We start from the raw sequence: 27,314 nt of genomic DNA, 5'->3' as shown, positions 1-27,314 counted from the left end.
ATAAAGCATGCTAAGTTAATATGATTGGCTGTTTTCAGCCTTCCATCTTCTTGCTGAGGTAGCCATACTAACATTAAAACTCACACATGGAAGCAGACCAGGCGACTAAGGATGCTGCATTACAGCCCCGGACACTTGCTGGGTCTGTGCAACTCACAGATTCCACCCTAGTTCTCACCCAGTATAGCTGGGATTAATAATTCAACTTTAAAGTGGTTGTAAACTCTCCCCAGCAACTTTGTCCCATGTGAATCAGCATAAAAAACCCTAATGAGCACTGCTTGTCAATATCTACTTACTTGAATAGTATTGTTGTAATCCTTTTTGTTCTTTAGAATGTCGTCACTGAGCATGCCCATATCTCCCATGATTTACGACACACTCTGCGTGCTTGTCTATCTATTATCAGGACTTCCTACAGCACAACACTGAAATCCAATGAGACTACATTTTCACTCAGAGCTTCTTCCTACACCCCATGTGATCATGTGACATCACATGGAGTGGAAAAAAGGCATCGGACAGCATTACTGCAGTCTTGTCAGCTGAAGCTGATAAGACTGACATAGGCAAACACTAGATAATCGGCACAAGTAAATACTATGAATTAAAACAAGTCAGCTATGAGCAGGGAAGCAGGGTTGCCATAGAAACGTTGGATTGAGAAGGAGGCATTGGGTAACAGTACAGGAAGTGCTCAATGTAAGGGCGGAACTACACTCTACTGTAGACCCAGAAAACAATACTTAAGATGGCGCTGCTTTACCCCTGGAAACACGTTTTTTAAAGTTTCTTTAAACAGTAATTTGCAATTTGGGCTGGATTACAGTGGCTATAGTTTGATAATTACTTATTATAATGGACTAAATGAAAAGAAGCATCAGAGTGGAAGAGTTTACTTCCTCTTTAAGGACCCCAGAATGAGTAGAACAAGTGGTCCACAGGGGGCAGCTTCTTATGAAACAGAACTTTGGAAAAGGTGATCATTTATGTCTGCCGGCCACTCTTTTCCCTCCATCTTGACACATGGACCGTGTCATCAGTCACAAGCAGTTATGGCTGTCTTAGTAAATGAGCATGGGATAGAGCTAGGGTTCTCTACAGTTGTTTTTTTATAACATACCACTTCTTGTTTTACTTCTTACCAAAGGTGTTGCCAAAAGCTGAACATCCCTTCCAAAGATTACAAAAATATATATCCAGATGCCCAAGTCAGGATCTTACAAGTATGCATTTTGTCTGTATGGACATGTTTTCTGGATGTCCAGTGGCAAATGCTACTGCAAAGGTCACAGTAAAAGTGTTATCAGAAGTAGTTTGTAAGTACAGAGTGCAGAATCTACAGAGTAACAGAGGAAATCATTTTTATAGAGTCCTTACTAGAAGTTTTGAGGTTTTAATTTTACAACGGAAAAAGTAGAGTAAGAAACTAGAAAACTTTTACCTGAATGTTTTCTTATATTTTATCAAGTTCCTATGGGATTTGGTTTGGGAGTGTGTTACTCACTTGCTTATATGTGTTTTCTCCTCAATTCCAGATCCTAAAAGTTTGGAAGGATCTAAAACTACCGCCAGGTGACTTGTGGATTGTTAAGAGACATTTATATATAAGGAAATATTGGGAGACTCAATACAGCATCTATTTCATATACAGTTGTGCAAAACTGAAAGGAAAAGTCACCTGAATCCACATCAAATACTGCAAAAATTACTAAATTAAAGAAATCTCTGTGACTGATTTGATTCCCTCTTGGAATCACAGTTTAAGGTACTTTTTGATTCAATTGCTTTAATTGTAAGGGATATATATATATATATATATATATATATATATATATATATATATATATATATAATATATATATATATATATATATATATATATACCGTATTTGCCGGTGTATAAGACGACGCGGCATATAAGACGACCCCCTAACTGTACAGGTTTTTAAAATGTTTTGCCCGTACTCACCGTTTAAGGCGACCCCCCATTCCGAGGCTTCCGACGTTTCATATTCCTCTTCTTCATTCTTGCTGGAGCCATTTCCTTCTTCCTTCTTGCTGGTGCTGGGGAACCAATCACGGCGAGCAATGTATTCTATTAATGAATACAAAGCCTGCTGGGATTGGCGGAGGCTGTAACATCATCAGCCCGCGCCTCTCTCACTCTCAAAGCCAATCGGAGCAGGCTACTGTGTGTAGCCTGCTCGGATTGGCAGAGATTGTTACTCCAATCTGAGCAGGCTCTGTATTCATTTGAATACATCGCTCACTGGGATTGGCTCAGTGGTATATACTGTATGTAGCCGAAGCTACATACAGTATTAGCGGACATCCAGAAGGCATCCCAGCAGCTGACCCGGCGTATAAGACGACCCCTCCTTTTTGCCCAGTTTTTTTAAGTGTAAAAGGTTGTCTTATACGCCAGAAAATATGGTATATATATATATATATATATATATATATATATATATATATATATATATATATATATATATATATATATATATATATATATATATATATATAAAATGTGATTTGAAAAGTAGTTTAGCCATGTTGAAGTCATATTTGTCTTTTGTACGTCTTCCATCTTATGTAGAATTGTCTGCGTTTACATATGCTGATAAGTCAGCATGTCAACAATTAAGCTAGAAGGCCATTCTAGCCACAGGAGTGTATAGCCAGTACTCTGTAAATATGTCTTATAAATCATTTGTTTTTCACAATGAAAAGTAATTTTGTAATGAAAAAGCTGCTCAGCAATTATATTCTCCACAATGGAGTTTTGCCTCTTTGGTCGGGACTACTTACACCTAAGTGTGTGGAGGTTAAAGGTTAAAAGGTGATAGCAAGTATGGTTAGTGATCAAAATATTGATGGAGGAGGAGACTGTAAAGGAATTTGTAAATTCTGTATATAATTGCACATGGCACTAATAATGTTTCATTAAATGTTTGCATTCTTTCGAGCCCTGATTAGAATTAGTCTGCCTATGTTACGCCCCTTGTTACCATAAATGTACAATTGTAATTGTAGCTCTGGAATCCTTGTCTGATGTGTATTAGCATTATAATGAAAGTCTATGGACGGTTCAATAGCTTAGTGTTTGGCGCCATCTAGCGGCCAAATACTGAAAGTGAACTTAAATAATAGTTGGCTTTCAAGCATTGAACTATTTACAGGAAGTGACTGTTATTTACATTAAAGAGTTGACCCCTTTACCCAGGATGCTGAGTGACCTACCCATGGACACCCTGTCTTGCATTGCATGCTGGGTAGGACATAAAAGGCCCCGGAGAGGCCATTTTAGCTTTCTTGGGAACACATGGTTTGCTGTGAGGACTTGTGCAGAGGCCTCCCGGAGGAAGCGACCTATTGCCTATGCAGAGCGCAACCCTGCTCGGTTGTGTGAGTGACCTGAAGTGCCAGAGTCTCAGAGATCGGATTGAGAGGATCCAGAGACACTCGTTTGAGCATCGGAAGACCATGTCCACCTGTCGGAATGGACGGAGTTATGGAGCCGGCTAACGCAGAAGCAAGCTGCAACTACCGGACCAAAGTTACCATACCAAGGTTCCGATCCAGTTGGTGAGCGGGTTTCTACCCACTGTTTTCTTAACCATTGCACCTAGTCAGACCTATATACAGGCCTCGCTGGGATACTTAGTCCCACAGAGGAAGAGTATAGCAACTGACGCTGGGCAGGCATAAGGCCTACTTACTATCACACTTCAAGCACTGTACTATATTTGCGGAAGCAATAGTAGGATCATCCTTAATTCAACCTTAACTGCTGTAACCTGGGATTACAAATTTATATGGAGTTACCATTGCTAGCGAAGATCAGAAGATAAAGAATGAGTAATTTAAGTGAGATCTTATGCATAGCTATAAAAGAAGGGGGAGCTCCCATATTCACATATATATATATATATATATATATATATTGTTTGTTACTGTTTTACCAAAGTTCATTGTCCTGTCAATCCATGTTGGATGACAGTACAATTGCTGTCACCTATTTACAAATATATATAGTAAAACATACTTTGGTTAAGTATTTCATTGTGTGAAGTATTGTTTTCTCCAAGCAGGTGGAGCCAGTGGATCCTGAGAGGACAATACAGGTATATTGTGATATATTATATTGTACTGTATTGTATTAAACCACAGCTGTATCAAGGGGACTGAGGCCAGTTAGTGGGGTTTTGTTACTAGAGTGCAGGCCCAAATCAAATCAGCCGCTCCTTCGGGAGTCAGTGCTACATAATATTAATGTGATACCTACGTAATCATGTGTATAAAAACCTTCAATTGCATCATAATAAAGCAGAACAGTCATTTGGAAAGATGTGGAGTGTATCTTTTGTGTCTGTTCCCGACTAAAGTAGTTATTATTAATTTGGAACCACTAATCAATATGAGGATAGGAGTTGCCTATCTATAAAATGTCCAGGTCATAATATAGAGAGAAAGGGAGAGAGAGAGAGCGATAGAAATATAGATATATACATATATCTATATAAACTATTCAGCACTTCCATGTGTGTGTATACATATATAACCTATTCTAAGATGGCCCCCAGCAGAGCTCAAAGAAGGAGCACACGTGCTCCGAATGCGCACACTGCCCAGTGACCTTGTACCCAGAGGTGACATCATCCCTGAGTGTCTCTGTACACCGCTGCGTTCCACAAGCTCTCTGGAAAGTGCTGGGAGCCAACAGTGCGGCCGGATTTTATGCAGCTTCAGCAAGCCATCGACACCTGGTACCATTCCGGGACATAGTGGATGCTCCACTATACATTGCTGGTTATAATCGCTCATTTGTGAGTGTTTTATATATACTTCTACTCATTAAAATGTATTACTGCAGTTAGAAGGCGCTGCTTCCTGTTCCTTTCACGTTTCAGAGCTCCTTCTAGCTTTTCCCATCTGGCAGCCTCTAAGGACAACTATTCTTGTCATCCTTACATGGACTCATTGTAAAGGACTTGATTATATTGCCCCATTACCCAGTTATAATATAAAGATAGAGGTGGAGTTTTCCTTTAAATACTTATTAATGAATATCCACTAATAATGCCAAAGACATGCTGGTAGGTTAATTGGCTTCTGTCAAAAAAAAAAATTGACCCTAGTATATGAATGTGAGTTGGGAACCTTGGATTGTGGGCTCCTTGAGGGTAGGGACCGATGATACTCAGGTTGAACTGGATGGACTGGTGTCTTCAACCTTACTAACTATATAACTATGTATACATTTTTTCTACAGTCTATTATGATTTTAAATAATTTGATTTTAAGCTCTAATGAGCAGGGCCCTCTGTTTCTTTTTGTATTGAATTGTATTGTAACTGTACTGTCTGCCTCCATGTAAAGTGGTGCACAAACTTTTGGCACTATATAAATCCTGTACAATAATATGTAATAATAATAATAATACAGAGGTTTGTTTTATGTATTATTTCTTGATGTGGTAATGGTTATTTAATTTCATAAGCAGTAGTACCCTCTAAACCTCTCAGAAATACACATACTACTGTCTGAGGACCTGTTCATAAAGTGGACCTGTCATAATAAACAAGTTATTTATTCCTTAGTTGCTTTAATCATCCTTCGGCTTTACTACAAAATGAATCATAGACCCAGAATAAACATGCAGGTTGGGATTTTGAAATTTGTTAACTTTTAGCTCAGTGACTCACTAGTAAAGCCATAGGATGAGCAGGACAGCCAGGGGGCTATCAACTTACAAATGGCGGTATGTTCATCAACATGGGCTAATTGAAAAATCTCAGAATTGTCTTTGATCACAAGATTCATCTGCTGAAAATATCTGGATTTGATTGGTGTACATGGGCACAAAGAATTCTTGGTACACATTGATGCATTATTCTCAATTTATTAAATTAGGAAGTTCTTTAATGGCTTTCCTTTATTTTATTATTTCTAACAATCAAAAAATAAATACATCAAAAAGATCACTGTATTCTAATAAATCTTTATTTATGAAGCATTTCAGTTGGGTACAATGAAATGAGAAACATTATTGCTTGACAGCAGCGATGAATACAAAGTTTACAAGTTAGAAGTATGACAATGGAACACAAGACCCATGTTCATCTGCGCAGCATGTAATAAAGACTGTCTTACTACTATTTACAATGTAATTTATGATGTCACTGAAATCTCATTAGTCATCAACTGCCACTCTGTTCCTGTTAGTATACCAAAGACCCTCAATGCTTCCATGCTGAAAACAAAGTAACTAAAGGTAGGGAAGGTGAAAAGGGAGGGTCAGGGAGCTGCAGCCTGATTGGGATGTAAGGGCTATGTAGGAAGTAATTATGGCACACAATAAAACATTGTTACTACAGGTGGGAGGTCAAACAGTGGGGTGTCAACGAAGCAAGAGTCCATAGGAAAGTAATCCAGGCAGAAATAAAAACTATGGGGTTGATTTACTAAGGGCAAATACAGTTGCACTAATTGCTCCTTAGTAAATGTGGTAAAGTTTCCCTTTATAAAGTATACCCCATCAGTTGCAGGGGAATTAAAAAAAATCATGGAAATTGATGGAAATCAACAGAACTTTACCACATTTACTAAGCTCTGGGGAAAACCAGCAAACATTTAAGCCCCATACACACTATCCGATTTTCTGCTGATTTTTTCCTTCAGATTTACCAAAAACATATAATATGAGGTCAAACCTTAATGCCGCGTACACACGATCGGAATTTCAGCCATAAAAAGACAGATGAGAGCTTTTCATTGGAAAATGCGACCGCGTGTATGCTCCATCGGAATTTAGCTGTCTGAATTTACGCCTGCCAAAAATTGATAACATGTTCTCAATTTTCCAGACGGAAAAACTTTCTATCGGAAATTCCAATCGTGTGTATGCAATTCTGACACGCCAAAAATCACGTATGCTCAGATTCAACTACGAGATGGAAGCTATTGGCTACTGGCTATTGAACTTCCTTTTTCTAGTCCCGTTGTACGTGTTGTACGTCACCGCGTTCTAAATGATCGGAATTTGGTGTGACCATGTCTAGGCAAGACAGCTTCAGCGGCATTCCATCGGAATTTCCACAGGAAAACCATCAGAGCTTTTTCTGATGAGAATTCCGATCGTGTGTACGCGGCATAAGAGTTTAAATTTGTATGCAATCAGGCAGGCCCTTGTACCATATGGTTTTGGTAAATCTTAAGACAAAAATCAGCAGAAAATCTGACAGTGTGTATGGGGCTTTAAACTTTTGTTGAACTTAAAGAAAATTTGTAGTGAGAGAAATATGGAGACTATCATTATTTACCTCCTTCAGGAGGCCCAATCATTTCTGTGTCACTGACCCAAAACAAGCAAACAGATAAGTAAAGTCAGAGCTTTTTTGTCTGCACACTTGTTCTGGGTTTGTTGCTTACAAAGTACCAAAATCACTGGATCAGTATGACAGCCAAAGAACTAGTATTTTCCAAAGTCCAGTCAGTACTAGTAACCTCCATAGTTCTCAGTACAGGTACCCGTTTATGAATTTTACACAACAGTGGAAAGTATTCAAAATTTTATCCATCTATGGGTGTATTTTCAAATTATATAAGGTAGTTGATTACAAAGCATTAACTATGTCGGTTACAGGCAGACCTTTGATGATGCCTGCTGCATTTAGTATAACCTTTTCAGCAACTCTCCTTCTTGTCTTGTCCGTTGCATTGCCTACATGTGGTGTCAGAATAAGATTCTTGACTGTCAGCAAAGGATGATCTCTACAGACAAAAAAGTCATAAATAGTTGTAATAATTTAATAACAACTATAATATAAGCAGTAACAATTGCAGTAACCATTTTATATTAGCAGTTGTACTAATAATATTATTAATAGACGACATAGACAAGTAAATAGTAAGCAACAAAAGAACAAAAAAAATGTTAACCTTTTTTTCCCACATAAACATAAAAATGTAAATGCATACTTGAGGCTGGCTGTGTATGAAAATAATGGTTGCATATTAGGTATCACTGCACACACCAAAGTGAGGTTGCATTCCCACCTGAGCGTAGTGTCCTTGAGGATTTTTCTGTTTGACTTTGGCAGAATTTTATGCACATATTTATACAGTGTTTATTTTTTTTTTGTTTTTTTAGCAAGTAGAGAAAACTATCATCTGTTACTAGGTTTGCTACTACTACCACCATGACTGCTACTACTATCTGTAAAATAAATGTACAAATAGATAAATAATTAACCCCTAAAAAATAAATAAACAAGTTAAATATTATTAATAATAATATTTTTGGGGTGTTTATTTATTATTATAATTAATATTATTAATAATAATTTATTTAATTTGTTTAAGGTTAGGGGTTAATTATTATTTATTTACTATTACATATTATTAATTTATATTATTATTTATGATTGTTACTTATTTGTGTATTTATGTGACATTTATTTATTCTAATATTATTAAAAAATGTTTTTCTTAAACTTGTTCATTTGAGCAGAAAGTCAAACAAAAACATGTAACAAAGTGCACAAATGCACACAAAAAAAACACACAAATTGCGCATTTTCATTCATTTCAATGTGAATAAAAAAGCGCAAAGCTTCCCAATTTGAGATAAAAAAGAAGCTCAAACTTTTTTGAGCTTCAGGCCTTTGGCTTCAGACAACCTGGAGTGGTGATGTTAACCAACTCCATAGAGAATAATTGATTTTTTTCACCTTGAGTGTTTTGGAGCTTCGGGCTTCAAGCTACAAAATGCTGAGGTATGAATGGCGCCTGAGAGCAATAATTCTCTAAACTGATGACCTGTAAAGGCTTTTAAGCCATCACCTATGGATAATATTGCCACATTTTAAAGCTTGACATGTTTGGTATCTATTTACTTGATATAACTTAATCTTTTATATTTTACCAAACAAAAAAGGATATATATATATATTGTGTTTTTGTGTATAGTATGTGCATGTATTTTTTTAATGTAAATAGGGGATTGATAAGCATGTGTTCTAATATCATGTGACTAAAACATTGCAATTACCAAGATTGAATTTTCCAGGGTCTTTGCTTTTAGAAAATGTATAATGTTTGGAGGTTTTAACTAATCTGAGATTTATTTTTTTATTAGAAAAGAATCTTGGAAGGCTACCAGAATGGTCTCGTGCAAATGCAAGCCACACCACCCTCACAGATGTGAATCAAGACAGGCCTTACACATACACTGATGACTGTACACTGTGAACAGGCTGTTTGTTCCTGCATCCCTAGTCAGCAGGTGCTGTGTGCAGGTAGGCAATTCAAGTTGTTTTGCCCCTACAACGACACAGACAGGCACATAGCTAGCCATACACTAGTAGAATTTGTTAGAAATGTTTTGTTTAGAATGTTTTCAGAACGTTTGTTCGATTTTCCACTTGTGGGGTCAAATCAATGTTAGTTTTTGACTGCCGTGATGAGAAAATTTGAAAGAGCTGGATGGAAAATTATTCTCGCACAAGCAAATTTCTAACAGTGAATATGGTTTTCATTTGGGCAGGTCAATTCATTTCAAAAATGAATGTTAAAAGTAAACTTTATTTGAAGTACTTTTTTTGATCTTTGAGGATCTTTAAAGGAGAAGTTTGGGGTATTTAAAAAACAAACATACAGTATACTCATCTTTATGCTGCGGCATTGGTCCCCCGTCGTGTCTGAGCCAGAGTACTGAGAGATCACATGGCCACTGATCAGTCAGTTCTCAGTCTTCTTACAGCAGAGACCAGTGACAGTCAATCACCGCTCTCCACTCTGCTCCTCCTGTACTCACTGGAGTGTCGGGCAGTAGAGGGGGCGGGCACAACTAGCTTCAGCTCTCAGCCACACCCTGAGAGGTGGAGACAGCTGTCACTTAGGCAGCTGAGTGGATCCCAACAATATGATCAGGATCCTTCCAGAGCCTGGAACGACTCTGTAACCTCAGCTGATAGTGGGTTATAGAAAACTATAAGCTGGGTCTAGGTCACAGGAGAGCAAAAGTAAGTGCACTCCTGTGACCCAGAAAAGAAGTATGGACAAAAAAAAAATGTGGTCGTACTTCTCTTTTAAGAATGAATAACTTCACATTATAAGCACTTAAAGAGGTCAGAATGGTGCTTTGCAAATCTTATACTGCTTGTACGTAAATATATAGTAGTACTGTATATAGAAGTCGTTTATTATCCATAATCTGGGCACAGGTGCAATTTAAGAAGCTGAATTATACATATTAACTACAATACCTGGGTTTCAATTATTACAAATGGGCACCTTACACTTTACTCTTGGCTCTGGATCAGGAGGACTGAACTGTGGACTTGACAAAGACACGTTTGAGGTTTCTTAGTTCATAAATAATACTATTATTCTCATATAGGTAGCTTACTTGTAGCAGTGGTGAAAATGGGGTAAAATATAGTCAGAGCCAGCCACCTGTAAAATAACACAAATTTAAGCATTCCGGCGCCTCACCTTGGTAGAGGCTCTGGATATGTGACATCTAGAGCTGCAGCCTTTATAACTCCATGTCTCAGGGCATCTACCAGTGCATCCTGGTCTATAACTTGGCCTGAAATAAACAGTTGCTTATAGTTTTATCATAAATATTAATAACAATCCATTAAAATGTATTTAAATCCAAATACAAAAAATGTAATATACTGTAATTTGCCAATCCGTAGTGGCTGCATTTTTACTTTATTTTCATCTGGTGATCCAGCCAGTAACACCCTTCCTGTCCTAGTGTGGCTCCACTCTATGGAGGAGCACTGGAGACACGCTTGGACAGCAGCATTGTCAATAAGGTAGAGGGTACTGTAATGCCGTGTACACACAACCGGACTTTCCAGCAGACTAGGTTCGATGGGATCAGTCCATCGGACAATCCAATCTTGTGTGGGCTAGTTCAAATGTTTTTTGAAAATAAATAAATCAGACGGACTAGAAATAGAACATGTTTCAAATCTATCCAACGGACTCAATTCCGACGGACTAAAATCGGGAAAAAACTTTTGTCTGTGTGCTAGCCCGACGGACCAAATAAGATGCAAGGTTAGCTATTGGCTACTGGCTGTTCAACTTCCTTGTTTAGTCCCATTTATGTCACCACGTTCAAAATGAACAGACCTTCGAATGGACGTTCCTGTGTGGCCAAGTCTGTTCGTTCAGAAAGTCCGTTGGAACTCCGCCGAAAGTCCGATCGTGTGTACGCGGCATTAGGTGCACTAGCAGATTTGGATGGAATTGATTAACAAATTAAATCTGAATCAAACTCCACCTAACACTTTTCAAGCAATTCCAGCAATAGTTTTGTTACATTGGGATAAAGGTTTTCCATAAATGAATAAAAGATGACCATTCTAAGCACCCCTATCAGTGTTAAATGGTTTGTCTCAACCCTCTGAAACTTTTGTTGAACTGCTTGTTCTGTTAAAATGTAAGTTCACCTTTACATAAAATCTTACTTACTGTACCCCCTCCCCACCCCCTGGTCCCGCTGTACCTGAGGCCGGCGATCACCTGATGGGAGACATCGGTTCACCAGTCTGAGGATTTGAAATCCTCATGACTTTCTCTCTTTTTCTCTCCCACTGACAGGACGGGCTAGGCAGGTTCTGATTGGTCAGCACCGTCCAAGTGATGGTGTCAGCCAATTAGAATGCCTACTGTACTTACCTTTACAAGGTACGTTTAGGAGATTAAGCTGCGGGGATTTCAAATCCCTGGACCTGTGATTCGGTGACCCGATGTCTCCTAGTGGGTGAACGCCAGCCTTTGGTACAGCGGGACCGGGGGGGTCCAGTATAAGCTCACCTTACAGATTTTCTGTAAAGGTAAATGTATCATTTAAAGGAAGTTGACTATAAAACATGTCACCAGTCCATGTGCTGATCAGACAACACTTCCAATTTCAGCTGGTAATCCTGATTAAAAAAGAAGGAACACGTCTTCTGTCACTAAGGGTACTGCAGCTCTTGTGTTAATCCACTGGGTGATGGAATAGAATGTATGCAAACAAAGAAAGGAAAAGAGCGCATGGCCTCCTAGTGTGATACTGTTTATTTAAACAAATGATTAAAAAAATCCAAAGATTGCACTCACAATGCCGGGTACAAATGATGGCATATAGTACATAAGTACTCCTCTCCCAGATGGCCACTGCAGGGGATGACAAGTAGATGGGGAACATCCAACCTCCACAATGCAGAATGGCCATCTGGGAGAGGAGTACTTATGTATTATATGCCTTCATTTGTAACAGGAAATGTGAGTGCAATCTATGGATTGTTTTTATCATTTGTTTAAATAAACAGTGTCACACTAGGGCGGCTGTACGCTCTTTTCATTTGTTTGCAAAGGAAGTTGACTTACTAGCAGGATTACTAGGTCAAAATAGAGAAAAAAGCATAAAAAGTGAAAACTAATGCAGTCACTACATTTAAGAATTGGTAAGCTGTAATACATTACCTTTTTGCTTTTTGGTTTCCACATTACAAGTAAACCGTAGTACATAAAAAATGTGCATATGTTCAGGTGCACAGTTGTGAATGCATTAATAAGTGCTACACGAAAACATGTTTTTAAATCTTTATTTTATAACGGAGTTAGTAATGGACACCAAGTCAATGTTCAAATTAATTTAAAAATGTTTACGTGTATGTAGAGAATTTACTTAATGTACCTCGGCTGATGTTGATAAGAGTTGCTGTGGGCTTCATCAGCTGAAGCTGCTCCCGTCCAATCAAATTGTGGGTTTTTGGAGTCAGGTTGACAACCACCATCACAAAATCACTTTTCTGGAGCAAGTCCGCCATATCACCGCAGTACTCTGCGCCCACTGCCAATTCTTCCTCCACAGCCCTGTTTAAAGATAATGTCAGCAACATTATTATTTGTGTGTTTACATTAAATAAACTGTAGCATTCAAAATACAGTTATGTTTGTTTTACTCATTTTAAATTTAATTTTGTAGCAGCATGGAACAGAGACTTGGGCTGTGATGTTGACTCCATAGAGTAGGCCAAGGCTTTCACTTTTTTCACACAAATCCACACACTCGTGTTATTCCCAGGAGAAAAATTACAAAGTAGTTACTAGATGGCATAGGGACCCCTTTCTCCCTCCACCGTATAGATCCTCAGGTTTCAGATAAATGTTGGAGATGTGGTCATGCAAGAGGTTCCTATTTACACAATGGGTGTGAATGTAGTAAGATTCAATTCTTTTGGAAGACAATTTTCGATATATTGTGTATATAATGAAATCTATGATGATGTATTATCTCCTTCTGAAACCACCATTTTGTCCATCTTGCCAGGCTCACTGCGTAAACAAAAATCCAGTCTTCTTAAATATTTCCTATCTGCAGGTAGGCAGCTTTATACTGTCTCTTTGGAGATCCCTACGCACCTTCCCTTTCAAATAGGGTACACATAGTGAATGATATTATGCAGATGGAAGCACTCCTAGCACAAGAACAAGACTCATTAGAAAAATGCTCTTTATAGATTACCTATATATCGTATTCCTTATCGGATACTTTCAGGTTGGGTTCACACTAGTGCGAATTAGATGCAGGTTTCTCTATGGAGCCGGTTCACATATCTCTGCAGCAGCTTCAGTGCGATTTGCACAGGAGCCCTGTGCGTCTCTTGGTCCCTTTCAGGTCCGAATTTAGCCAAAAATTCGGACTGAAATCGGACCTGAAACGGTGAACGAGGATGCACTGGACTCCTGCTGTGAGCCGCTGCATGCTCATATGTGAACCCAGCCTTAAAGATAGAATTGAGCCCTTATTTATTTATCCATCTTTATGGCAGCTTAAGTCCTGACCTTGTCTTTTTCTCTTTCTCTCTTCTTCTCTATCTGTTCCCCGTTCAAGTTTTCTTCTTTCTGGTTCATCCCTTATATAATATATGTAATTTATATTGGATTCCAGTATACACAGATGTCAAAGGACCTTCTTCATGGATTGTGCTCCCTGTGCACCCCATTTGTTCTCCATTCATAGTAGGGATGAGCTTCGTGTTCGAGTTGAACATACGTTCGACTCGAACATCGGCTGTTCGCCCGTTTGGCGAATTTCGAACGTTATGGGCCGTTCTCACCAAATTCGTGTGGCGCTCATGGCCCACAATGCACTGCGATGGCGCAGTGGAGAGCCATGATTGGCCACAGGCAGGATGCCTGTGGCCAATCATAGCTCAGGCTGTGTAGTACACGCCCCACACTATATAAGGCCGCCAGCGCGGCGGCCTTGTGTAGTGTGTTGGCATCTGTAGCAGTTAGTGGGTGTTCTGTGTACCTTCAACACAGTATACACCGATCGTTATCGGCCGATTTTTCGTTCTTGCTCTTCTGTAGTGGTTGTTGTCTGCGTGCCCTGACCGCAGTATACACCGCTATATTCACCTATATATCTAGCGATATATCTATCTTTTATAATAGAGCTGTCAGTCAGTGTTAGGAGATTGTGCGTGCTGTCTGCGTGCTCTGAACGCAGTATACACCGCTATATCCACCTATATAGCTAAATATCTTGCTCGTTTTAAATAGAGCTTTCATTCAGTGTTAGGAGATTGTGCGTGCTGTCTGCATGCTCTGAATGCAGTATACACCGCTATATCCACCTATATAGCTAAATATCTTGCTCGTTTTAAATAGAGCTTTCAGTCAGTGTTAGGAGATTGTGCATGCTGTTTGCGTGCTCTGAACGCAGTATACACAGCTATATCCACCTATATAGCTAAATATCTTGCTCGTTTTAAATAGAGCTTTCAGTCAGTGTTATGAGATTGTGCATGCTGTCTGCGTGCTCTGAACGCAGTATACACCGCTATATCCACCTATATAGCTAAATATCTTGCTCATTTTAAATTGAGCTTGCAGTCAGCGGTAGGAGATTGTGCATTCTGTCTGCGTGCTCTGAACGCAGTATACACCGCTATATCCACCTATATAGCTAACTATCTTGCTAGTTTTAAATAGAGCTTGCAGTCAGCGGTAGGAGATTGTGCGTGCTGTCTGCAAAACAAATTATACAGGGGTGATAACCCTTCCCTATGTTTTCCAAAAAGCTTAAAAATTGTTTTTTTTGACTGGAGCTACACTTTAAAAATGTACCGGTTGAAAATTACAAACAGATTCAACTTAACACAGCAAACCTACACAGTCCCTGTCTTGTTTGCACCGCCTGTATACTGCTGTTCTGAGTATATAGGGCCTGGGGGCCACACGTATTTCCTTTTTTTAATATGGGTACGGGGTTCCCCTTAATATGTGTACAAGACCCAAAGGGGCTGGTAATGGGCAGAGAGGGCTACCCATGCCATTTTTCTCAATGATTTTCAACCATATTGCAGGAACCAGATATAACATTAAAACCGCAAGCAGCTTTAAATGACGTTATTTCCGTTAAATGTCACTTTGTGCAGGGACTGTTCTAAACACGGGAAACACGTGGCACTTCACAGGCATACTACAGACACCCCCCAGGCACGATATTTAACCACTTGCCGACCAGCGCACGACGATTTACGTCGACAGAATGGCACGGGCAGGCAAATGGGCGTACATGTATGTCCCTTTAAATTTGCCGCCCTGCCATCGGGAGCGCGCCGCCGGCGGTGCGCTCCCGCGCTGGTCGGAACCCCCGTGAGTGCGGTCGCGGGACCCGCGGACTCGATCGCCGCGGCCATCCACGCGATCGTCTCATGGAGCGGCCGAATGAAGAAATGCCGTTGTAAACAACATTTCTCCATTCTGCCTAGCAACTAGTGACGGTCCCTAAAATGTGTCAAAAATGTCCGATGGGTCCCCCACAATGTCGCAGTAACAATAAAAATCGCTGATCGCCGCCATTACTAGTAAAAAAAAAAATAATAAAAAATTATTAATAAAAATGCTATAAAACTATCCCTATTTTGTAAACGCTATAACTTTTGCGCAAACCAATCAATAATCGCTTATTGCGATTTTTTTTACCAAAAATATGTAGAAGAATACGTATCGGCCTAAACTGAGGGAAAAAAATGTTTTTTTATATATTTTTGGGGGATATTTATTATAACAAAAAGTAAAAAATTATGCGTTTTTTTCAAAATTGTCGCTCTATTTTTGTTTATAGCGCAAAAAATAAAAACCGCAGGGGTGATCAAATACCACCAAAAGAAAGCTCTATTTGTGGGAAAAAAAGGACGTCAATTTTGTTTGGGAGCCACGTCGCACGACCGCAAAATTGTTAGTTAAAGCGACGCAGTGCCGAATCGCAAAAAGTGGTCTGGTCTTTGACCAGCAAAATGGTCCGGTCTGAAAGTGGTTAAAGGATTATTTCACTTTTTTTTTTCACTTTAATCGTCATTAAAATCAGTGCTCCCGCCAAAATGGCTGTTTTTAAAAGTTTTTTTTGCATTGACCCATGTCCCCTGGGGCAGGAGCCAGGTCCCCAAACCCTTTTTAGGACAGTATTTTGCATATTAGCCGTTAAAATGAACACTTTTCATTTCGAACGTTCGAGTCCCATAGACTTCAATGGGGTTCTAACGTTCGTACGAATTTGGGGTCCGTTCGAAAGTTCTGGTGCGAACCGAACCGGGGGGGTGTTCGGCTCATCCCTAATTCATAGAATGATATGTATAAGTTTATTCTAACTTTTTGTGACATATTCCTGTCTCATATCAATATTCTCTGATATGTGTTATTTTAAACGGAAATCTTTGGACCAATTTAGCACCTGTCTTTTCGCACTTTTTTTTTACTGTCAGCTCGCTGTTATGCTTATAACCAATAAAGATATATTCAACTTTAAACAATATTTGTTCATTAATTTGGATCTTTTTTTATCATTTTGTTTATTAGTTATGAGAAAAGACATTTCACCTTCTGTTCCTGTTATGGTAAAGAATTCTCATTCTAAAAGCCTTGGCACGCTGAGCTATGCTGTAGCCAATACTGCCCATTCCAATAATGCCCAGTGTTGCATCTGTGATGTCATCCCCCACACAGTTAAAATCAACCTCTTTTGTATCTGGTGAACATGAAATCCTGTGACCTGTGAAAAAAAATAGGACCTGGGTAAAAAAAACGATATAAACTTTAACAAGCCCAAGCACAATATTACAGAACTCACAAGCACTGTGATTTAAAGGGACACACTCTTTTTTTACATAAACCCAACAAAATCTCATATTTACCTTCGCAATGTAATCAAAAAATTATTTTAATATTTTACTGAATTTGCAATTAATGACAATAATATCTGGTGGTTCTGTTATGAAGGTGCTTTTTCAGGCCCCTGTTTTACAGTTCTGCAGTTTCAGTTTTGTGTTGCCTCCTTGTCACATTAGCTTCCAATGGAGATGACAAATAGATACTTCCACACACATCACATGGGCATGCAGCCACCACTGGAGTGCATGCACGCAGATAGGAAGTGTCTACAAAGTGACAGCAGAAGATTAGACGTAGGGATGGGCCGAACACCCCCCGGTTCAGTTCGCACCAGAGCATCTCGAACAGGCAAAAAGTTCTAGGGGACACGAACACGAAAGTCCTAATTTTAAAGGCTTATATGCAAGTTATTGCCATAAAAATTGTATGGGGACACGGATACTGCCCTAAGGGACATGTATCAATGCAAAAAAAAAGTTTTAAACACAATAGTTTTTAAAGGAGCAGTGATTTTAATGATGCTTAAAAGGGAAACAATAAAAATGAGTCTGCCTGTAAAGTGGTGCATCTGTGCGATGTATAGAACATGCTGCAGCAATAATGACATTTCTAAAGGAAAAAAAACAGTTTCTTTGAGGACATAGAGTTCCGCTAATATTCATTTCCTACTACATTACCTATACGCCGCCTCTAGGTGAATGGACACTGGTAGACAAAGTCTTAGCCCCTGTACACACGGTCGGAGATTTTGACAACCAAATCCGTCGGATTTTGTCCGTCGGATCTTGTCCGAAACTGTTGCATACACACGGTCGGACAAAGTTGTCGAAAAATCTGATCTTTCAGAACATGATAACGTAATTTCGTTACGATGGGACTACATTCAGGCTAGTAGTCAATAACTTTGATGTAGGAATTTGATCTGAGCATGCGTGGCACTTGGTCCGATCAAAATTCTCTACACATGATTGGAGTATGTCCGATCGACCCAGTTGGTCGGGAAATATTTCCAACAAGTTGGAAAATTGGGTCCGACGGATATTCCGACTGAATTAGTCCGATGCATACCACACACAGTCGGATTATCCGACAACACGGTCCGATAGGACACATTCCGACGGATTCTCCGACCGTGTATACAAGGGCTTAGACAGGAAGTGATCCCCTATATAACCACTCCCATACAGCAAGTACTTCAGTTTTGTAGCAAGCACTGAATCCTCAAAAAAGGACATTGTTATACATTAACAATGCCCAATTGTTAATGTATATTTTGTAACCTAGTTTTTATGAAAATGTAGTAACTTTTGTTTGTATTTATCCACTTTGTAGAAGAATAAACTGTATTATCTTGATTCAAGCATTAGGTGACGCACTTTTACCCCCCTTTCTTTCACTTAGATACCACTGGTCCCGAGAAGCCATGGTCCTTCAACACCTCCATGCCGTCAAATTTAGAGACTGTAAATTGGGGTGGAATATAGGACCTTGAGACAGTAGATCAGGACAACGTGGAAGCATCCATGGCCCGTCTCACAATCTCCGGGAACCAGGGCCTTCTGGGCCAGGCTGGTGCCACCAGAATGACTGGAACCCCCTCTCAGAATCCTGTGCAACCAATGTAGAAGGAGAGGGATTGGAGTAGGGATGAGCCGAACACCCCCCGGTTCGGTTCGCACCAGAACTTGCGAACGACCCCCGCGTTCGGTACGAATGTTAGAACCCCATTGAAGTCTATGGGACTCGAACGTTCGAATTGGAAAGTGCTAATTTTAACAGCTAATATGCAAGATAGTGTCCTAAAAAGGGTTTGGGGACCTGCCTCCTGCCTCAGGGGACATGGGTCACTGCAAAAAAAAGTTTTAAAAACTGCCGTTTTGGCGGGAGCACTGATTTTAATGACGATTAAAGTGAAAAAAAAAAAGTGAAATATTCCTTTAAATATGGTGCCTGGGGGGTGTCTGTAGTATGCCTGTGAAGTGCCACGTGTTTCCCGTGTTTAGAACAGTCCCTGCACAAAATGACATTAAACGGAAATAACACCATTTAAAACTGCTTGCGGTTTTAATGTTATATCTGGTTCCTGCAATATGGTTGAAAATCATTGAGAAACATGGCATGGGTAGCCCTCCCTGCCCATTACCAGCCTATTTGGGTCTTGTACGCATATTAAGGGGAACCCCGTACCCATATTAAAAAAAGGAAATGCGTGTGGCCCCCAGGCCCTATATACTCAGAACAGCAGTATACAGGCGGTGCAAACAAGACAGGGACTGTGTAGGTTTGTTGTGTTAAGTTGAATCTGTTTGTCATTTTCAACCGGTACATTTTTAAAGTGTAGCTCCAGTCAAAAAAACTATCTTTAAGCTTTTTGGAAAACATAGGGAAGGGTTATCACCCCTGTATAATTTGTTTTGTCGTCCATCTTTTTTCATCTCACTTGCTGCTGTGTCCTTGCGTTTGCAAGTAGGAGATGTTTGTAAGTTGGATGTTTGAAAGTAGGGGCCTGCCCTATATTATAGCGGTATGTACTGGGTACAGAGCACGCAGACAGCACGCACTATCTCCTAACACTACTGACTGCAAGCTCTATTATTAACCACTTGTTAGCCCAATGTTTGCATAAAGTGAAAGATGAAGTTATGCTGAGTAAATAGATATCAAACATGTCACTCTTCAAAATTGCACATGCCCGTGGAATGGCGCCAAACGTCGCTACTTAAAAAATCCCCATAGGCGACGCTTTAATTTTTTTTTTACTGGTTACATGTTTTGAGTTGCAGAGGAGGTCTAGGACTAGAATTATTGCTCTCGCTCTAACATTCTCGGCGATACCTCACATGTGTGGCACATGCGAGCACATGGGGACATGGGCGCTTTAATTTTTATTTTATTTTTTTATTGTTCATTTTACTTTATTTATGTTAGTTTGACATTTTTTTCCCCAAAAATATATTTTTGATCACTTTTATTCCTATTACAAGAAATGTAAACATCCCTTGTAATAGGAATATGGGGTGACAGGTCCTCTTTACAGTGAAATCTGGGGGGTCAATATGACCCCACATCTCACCTCTAGGCTGGGAAGCCTGAAATAAAAAATAAAAAAAAGATTCTGGCTTTGATCGTACTGGCGAGTTGGTAGAAGCACCGGAGGGCGGTGAGGGGTGGGGGGCGTCTATGGCTGGGTATTTCAGGGTATCACCGAGTATGGCTGGGTATCTCTGAGTATGGCTGGGTATGGCAATTTATGGCAGGGTATTACAGAGTATTGGCGGGGTACTACAGAGTAATAGCAGGGTACTGCAGAGTATTGGGGGGTACTACAGAGTAATGGCAGGGTACTGCAGAGTATTGGGGGTACTGCAGAGTAATGGCGGGTACTGCAGAGTAATGGCGGGTACTGCAGAGTATTGGGGGGTACTGCAGAGTAATGGGGGTTACTGCAGAGTAATGGGGGGTACTGCAGAGTAATGGCAGGGTACTGCACTGCAGAGTAATGGCAGGGTACTGCAGAGTATGCACTGGTATTGCAGAGTATTGGCAAGGAATTGAGGGGTTAAATTCGGTGAGCAGCGATGTGGGCACTGCAGATGCAGCCCACATCGCTGCTGACACCGATCTCTTTCCCCTCCGCTGTACCAATCGGTACAGAGAGGGGAGGGAGGAACAGGCGTCATAACATGACGCCGGTTTGTTTCCAAGTGATCACTCCGTCATTTGACGGAGCAATCACGTGGTAAACGGCCGCTATGAGCGGCCGTTTACCGTGATCCGTGATGCGACCCGGCGGTCACGGATGCTCTCGAGTGCGCACACCTCGGGGCACGCGAGAGCAGAATTATGGGAGGCCGTTAATTAACGGCCTCTCAGAGTTAAACAACCCCCCTGAAGCCGTTAATCGGCAATGGGCAGTTGTTAAGTGGTTAAAGCTAGATCACTAGCTATATAGGTGAGGTGAATATAGTGGTGTATACTGCAGTCAGGGCACAGACAACAACCACTACACAGCAGCAAGATAGGAAATCAGCCAAAAACGATTGGTGTGTACTGTGTTGAAGGTACACAGAACACCCACTGCTTCAGATGCTAAGTAACACAATACACGAGGCCGCCTCAAAGGCGGCCTTATATAGTGTGGGGCGTGCACTACACAGCCTGAGCTATGATTGGCCACAGGCAGGATGCCTGTGGCCAATCATGGCTCTCCTCGCTGCTGGCGCTGCGATTGGCCAAGCATGCGGGGTCACAGTGCATGCTTGGCCAATCATGGGGCAGCAATGCACTGCGCCACCGCAGTGCATTGTGGTCCGTGCGCGCGTCACTCGAATTTTGACGCGAACGGCCCAAACGTTCGGAATTCGCCGAACGGCCGAACAGCCAATGTTCGAGTCGAACGTACGTTCGAGTCGAACGTACGTTCGACTCGAACACGAAGCTCATCCCTAGATTGGAGGTAAAGCATAAACCAGGGAGTAAAAACTCAATAGTGAAAAAATAAAATAGCGAAAAATAAAATATATATATAAAGTGCAAATGCTAGCACCTGTGTTGAAAAGTGAACCAGTGCAAATACCAAAAACTATGACACAAACTGATGAAAATATAAATAAAAAAATAGTACTTAAAATACAATATCACTACAAGGTTAAAGTGCAAACCATATATATGTGCAATATGTATAAGCAGCAGTATATATATATAAAGTGACAAGTGCTAATATCCGCCACAAACCAATCCTAAACAATAAATAAATGTCCAAAGTAATTATACTCGTAAATGTCCAAGCTAAAAAAAAAAAAGTTTTAATTTATATATATATATATATATATATATATATATATATATATATATATATATATATATATATATATATATAGGGATGGCCGAACGGTTCGCCCGGCGGTCGTTTCGCAGTGAATTTCAGCTGTTCGCCGTCCGCCGGACTATTGCCGCCCTTCGCCCAGGCGGACTTGCGTGTATACTGTGTAAAAGAACTTTGACCTATGATGACACATCCATCATGGGGTACAGGACAGCCAATTGAGACATTACAGCACATGGACACTTGGACATTCCCCCTAACTTTTAAATAGACCCAATCCGGCGGCCATTTTACATTCTTTCTTCTGTCACTATAGGGAGAGGTTGCTGTGTGGAGCAGGGAGAGACTTCAGTGACCCAAATCGCTATCTATTAGGTCCACAAAAGTTCTTTTAAGGACTGGTATCATGGTATAGGTGTTAGGTGTAGTTCAGGATATAGGTTTGAGGCACTGCTATTCAAGTCATTGTTGCAGCAGCCTGAGTGTCTTTTGTCAGTGTAGAGAAAGGGACAGGACGCTGTGTGCTGCAGGGACAGTCAGTTTAATCATTAGCTGTTACTATTAGGTCCACAAAAGTGCTATTCAAGTTATTGTTGCAGCAGCCTCTGTTTTGTCAGTTTAAATAGGGACAGACAGGAAGCTGTGTGTGGCAGTGAGGGACAGTCAGTTTAATCAGTAGCTGTTACTATTAGGTCCACAAAGGTTCTTTTCAGGACTGGTATGGTAATAGGCTTGTACATGTATAATATTCTTTCTTCCAAATATAGAAAGAATATTATACTTGACTGCTGCCCTTCTGCTGCAGTAGTTCTTTATCAGTATAGGGACTGAGGTACAGTTTGCTAATCATTCACAACCTACTTGTTCCACAAAGGTCCTTATAAGGACTGGTAAGGTATAGGATACTACAGTACATAGGGTTGAGTGAGGTACAGTCTGCTATTCCTTAAGGACTGGTATAGGTCCACAATACATAGGGTTGAGGTGCACTACTGCTGACTGCTGCCCTACTGCTGCAGTAGTCCTTTATCAGTATAGCGACTGAGGTACAGTCTGCTAATCATTCACAACCTAATTGTTCCACAAAAGTCCTTATAAGGACTGGTAAGGTCTAGGGTACTACAGTACATAGGGTTGAGTGAGGTACAGTCTGCTATTCCTTAAGGACTGGTATAGGTCCACAATACATAGGGTTGAGGTGCACTACTGCTGACTGCTGCCCTACTGCTGCAGTAGTCCTTTATCAGTATAGCGACTGAGGTACAGTCTGCTAATCATTCACAACCTAATTGTTCCACAAAAGTCCTTATAAGGACTGGTAAGGTCTAGGGTACTACAGTACATAGGGTTGAGTGAGGTACAGTCTGCTATTCCTTAAGGACTGGTATAGGTCCACAATACATAGGGTTGAGGTGTACTACTGCTGACTGCTGCCCTACTGCTGCAGTAGTCCTTTATCAGTATAGAGACTGAGGTACAGTCTGCTAATCATTCACAACCTACTTGTTCCACAAAGGTCCTTATAAGGACTGGTAAGGTATAGGGTACTACAGTACATAGGGTTGAGTGAGGTACAGTCTGCTATTCCTTAAGGACTGGTATAGGTCCACAATACATAGGGTTGAGGTGCACTACTGCTGACTGCTGCCCTACTGCTGCAGTAGTTCTTTATCAGTTTAGGGACTGAGGTACGGTCTGCTAATCATTCACAACCTACTTGTTCCACAAAAGTCCTTATAAGGACTGGTAAGGTCTAGGGTACTACAGTACATAGGGTTGAGTGAGGTACAGTCTGCTATTCCGTAAGGACTGGTATAGGTCCACAATACATAGGGTTGAGGTGCACTACTGCTGACTGCTGCCCTACTGCTGCAGTAGTCCTTTATCAGTATAGCGACTGAGGTACAGTCTGCTAATCATTCACAACCTAATTGTTCCACAAAAGTCCTTATAAGGACTGGTAAGGTCTAGGGTACTACACTACATAGGGTTGAGTGAGGTACAGTCTGCTATTCCTTAAGGACTGGTATAGGTCCACAATACATAGGGTTGAGGTGCACTACTGCTGACTGCTGCCCTACTGCTGCAGTAGTCCTTTATCAGTATAGCGACTGAGGTACAGTCTGCTAATCATTCACAACCTAATTGTTCCACAAAAGTCCTTATAAGGACTGGTAAGGTCTAGGGTACTACAGTACATAGGGTTGAGTGAGGTACAGTCTGCTATTCCTTAAGGACTGGTATAGGTCCACAATACATAGGGTTGAGGTGTACTACTGCTGACTGCTGCCCTACTGCTGCAGTAGTCCTTTATCAGTATAGAGACTGAGGTACAGTCTGCTAATCATTCACAACCTACTTGTTCCACAAAGGTCCTTATAAGGACTGGTAAGGTATAGGGTACTACAGTACATAGGGTTGAGTGAGGTACAGTCTGCTATTCCTTAAGGACTGGTATAGGTCCACAATACATAGGGTTGAGGTGCACTACTGCTGACTGCTGCCCTACTGCTGCAGTAGTTCTTTATCAGTTTAGGGACTGAGGTACGGTCTGCTAATCATTCACAACCTACTTGTTCCACAAAAGTCCTTATAAGGACTGGTAAGGTCTAGGGTACTACAGTACATAGGGTTGAGTGAGGTACAGTCTGCTATTCCGTAAGGACTGGTATAGGTCCACAATACATAGGGTTGAGGTGCACTACTGCTGACTGCTGCCCTACTGCTGCAGTAGTCCTTTATCAGTATAGCGACTGAGGTACAGTCTGCTAATCATTCACAACCTAATTGTTCCACAAAAGTCCTTATAAGGACTGGTAAGGTCTAGGGTACTACACTACATAGGGTTGAGTGAGGTACAGTCTGCTATTCCTTAAGGACTGGTATAGGTCCACAATACATAGGGTTGAGGTGCACTACTGCTGACTGCTGCCCTACTGCTGCAGTAGTCCTTTATCAGTATAGCGACTGAGGTACAGTCTGCTAATCATTCACAACCTAATTGTTCCACAAAAGTCCTTATAAGGACTGGTAAGGTCTAGGGTACTACAGTACATAGGGTTGAGTGAGGTACAGTCTGCTATTCCTTAAGGACTGGTATAGGTCCACAATACATAGGGTTGAGGTGCACTACTGCTGACTGCTGCCCTACTGCTGCAGTAGTCCTTTATCAGTATAGGGACTGAGGTACAGTCTGCTAATCATTCACAACCTACTTGTTGCACAAAAGTCCTTATAAGGACTGGTTAGGTCTAGGATACTACAGTACATAGGGTTGAGTGAGGTACAGTCTGCTATTCCTTAAGGACTGTTATAGGTCCACAATACATAGGGTTGAGGTGCACTACTGCTGACTGCTGCCCTACTGCTGCAGTAGTCCTTTATCAGTATAGAGACTGAGGTACAGTCTGCTAATCATTCACAACCTACTTGTTCCACAAAGGTCCTTATAAGGACTGGTAAGGTATAGGGCACTACAGTACATAGGGTTGAGTGAGGTACAGTCTGCTATTCTTTAAGGACTGGCATAGGTCCACAATACATAGGGTTGAGGTGCACTACTGCTGACTGCTGCCCTACTGCTCTACTGCTGCAGTAGTCCTTTATCAGTATAGAGACTAAGGTACAGTCTGCTAATCATTCACAACCTACTTGTTCCAAAAAAGTCCTTATAAGGACTGGTAAGGTCTAGGGTACTACAGTACATAGGGTTGAGTGAGGTACAGTCTGCTATTCCTTAAGGACTGGTATAGGTCCACAATACATAGGGTTGAGGTGCACTACTGCTGACTGCTGCCCTACTGCTGCAGTAGTCCTTTATCAGTTTAGGGACTGAGGTACGGTCTGCTAATCATTCACAACCTACTTGTTCCACAAAAGTCCTTATAAGGGCTGGTAAGGTCTAGGGTACTACAGTACATAGGGTTGAGTGAGGTACAGTCTGCTATTCCGTAAGGACTGGTATAGGTCCACAATACATAGGGTTGAGGTGCACTACTGCTGACTGCTGCCCTACTGCTGCAGTAGTTCTTTATCAGTATAGGGACTGAGGTACAGTCTGCTAATCATTCACAACCTACTTGTTCCACAAAGGTCCTTATAAGGACTGGTAAGGTCTAGGGTACTACAGTACATAGGGTTGAGTGAGGTACAGTCTGCTATTCCTTAAGGACTGGTATAGGTCCACAATACATAGGGTTGAGGTGCACTACTGCTGATTGCTGCCCTACTGCTGCAGTATTCCTTTATCAGTATAGGGACTGAGGTACGGTCTGCTAATCATTCACAACCTACTTGTTCCACAAAGGTCCTTATAAGGACTGGTAAGGTATAGGGTACTACACTACATAGGGTTGAGTGAGGTACAGTCTGCTATTCCTTAAGGACTGGTATAGGTCCCCAATACATAGGGTTGAGGTGCACTACTGCTGACTGCTGCCCTACTGCTGCAGTAGTCCTTTATCAGTATAGCGACTGAGGTACAGTCTGCTAATCATTCACAACCTAATTGTTCCACAAAAGTCCTTATAAGGACTGGTAAGGTCTAGGGTACTACAGTACATAGGGTTGAGTGAGGTACAGTCTGCTATTCCTTAAGGACTGGTATAGGTCCACAATACATAGGGTTGAGGTGCACTACTGCTGACTGCTGCCCTACTGCTGCAGTCGTCCTTTATCAGTATAGGGACTGAGGTACAGTCTGCTAATCATTCACAACCTACTTGTTCCACAAAGGTCCTTATAAGGACTGGTAAGGTATAGGGTACTACACTACATAGGGTTGAGTGAGGTACAGTCTGCTATTCCTTAAGGACTGGTATAGGTCCACAATACATAGGGTTGAGGTGCACTACTGCTGACTGCTGCCCTACTGCTGCAGTAGTCCTTTATCAGTATAGGGACTGAGAGTTTTGTCACAGGGTCATTTAAAAAATGACAGGCAGAGGAAGAGGCAGGCGCTTCCGCAGGGGTGGTAGGGATAGGGCAGGAGCAACAGGCATGAGCCAAAGTGGGAAGTTGCAGAAGGTGCGTTCAATTACTTTAAAGGACGCACCAGACTTGGTTGAGTGGCTCACTCAGCCTTACTCTTCTGCACCCTCCTCATCCTCTCGATCTGCACCCTCTTCTTCACTCTCTGCTATGTGCACCCCCAAAGACACTACCACCAACAACACCACCACCACCACCACCACATACCTTCCGCTTGAGTCACAGAAATTATTTTCCGATCCATATCAAGACATTTCTGATGCGCAGCCACTCTTGGTATTGGATCAGGAAGAGGAGGTAG

The 27,314-nt window shown here is 41.1% G+C and overlaps 1 protein-coding gene and 1 long non-coding RNA gene across 4 annotated transcripts in view; one reads left to right on the top strand and one right to left on the bottom strand.

Annotated features, from left to right (window-relative positions):
• Positions 1-360: 360 nt before the first annotated feature.
• The window catches only part of LOC143996977 (uncharacterized), a 34,391-nt gene continuing 7,437 nt past the window's right edge, over positions 361-27,314 (top strand). The window contains exons 1-2 of one of the 2 annotated variants that reach the window (XR_013277633.1): positions 361-1,768; positions 9,146-9,305. This is a non-coding gene — a long non-coding RNA (uncharacterized LOC143996977). Of the gene's footprint in view, positions 1,769-3,981; positions 4,131-9,145; positions 9,306-27,314 lie in introns of those variants that run through there. The other variant, XR_013277634.1, reaches the window with a different exon arrangement.
• The window catches only part of LOC143996976 (glyoxylate/hydroxypyruvate reductase B-like), a 96,647-nt gene continuing 75,324 nt past the window's right edge, over positions 5,992-27,314 (bottom strand). For both annotated transcript variants that reach the window (XM_077492310.1, XM_077492311.1), the window contains exons 4-7: positions 16,909-17,080; positions 12,713-12,891; positions 10,504-10,600; positions 5,992-7,779 (exon numbers count right to left, since the gene is read on the bottom strand). In XM_077492310.1, coding sequence (XP_077348436.1) covers positions 7,623-7,779; positions 10,504-10,600; positions 12,713-12,891; positions 16,909-17,080 — 605 coding nt within the window. In that variant the 3' untranslated portion in view covers positions 5,992-7,622. The remainder of the gene's footprint in view (positions 7,780-10,503; positions 10,601-12,712; positions 12,892-16,908; positions 17,081-27,314) is intronic.

This window comes from Lithobates pipiens, unplaced genomic scaffold (genome assembly GCF_037356315.1).
Source record: "Lithobates pipiens isolate NorthernLeopardFrog02 unplaced genomic scaffold, aLitPip1_a1.2 Scaffold_19, whole genome shotgun sequence".
Classification (NCBI taxonomy): domain Eukaryota; kingdom Metazoa; phylum Chordata; class Amphibia; order Anura; family Ranidae; genus Lithobates; species Lithobates pipiens.
Note: the sequence above shows the minus strand (reverse complement) of the source record. Positions and strands in the feature narration are given on the sequence as shown.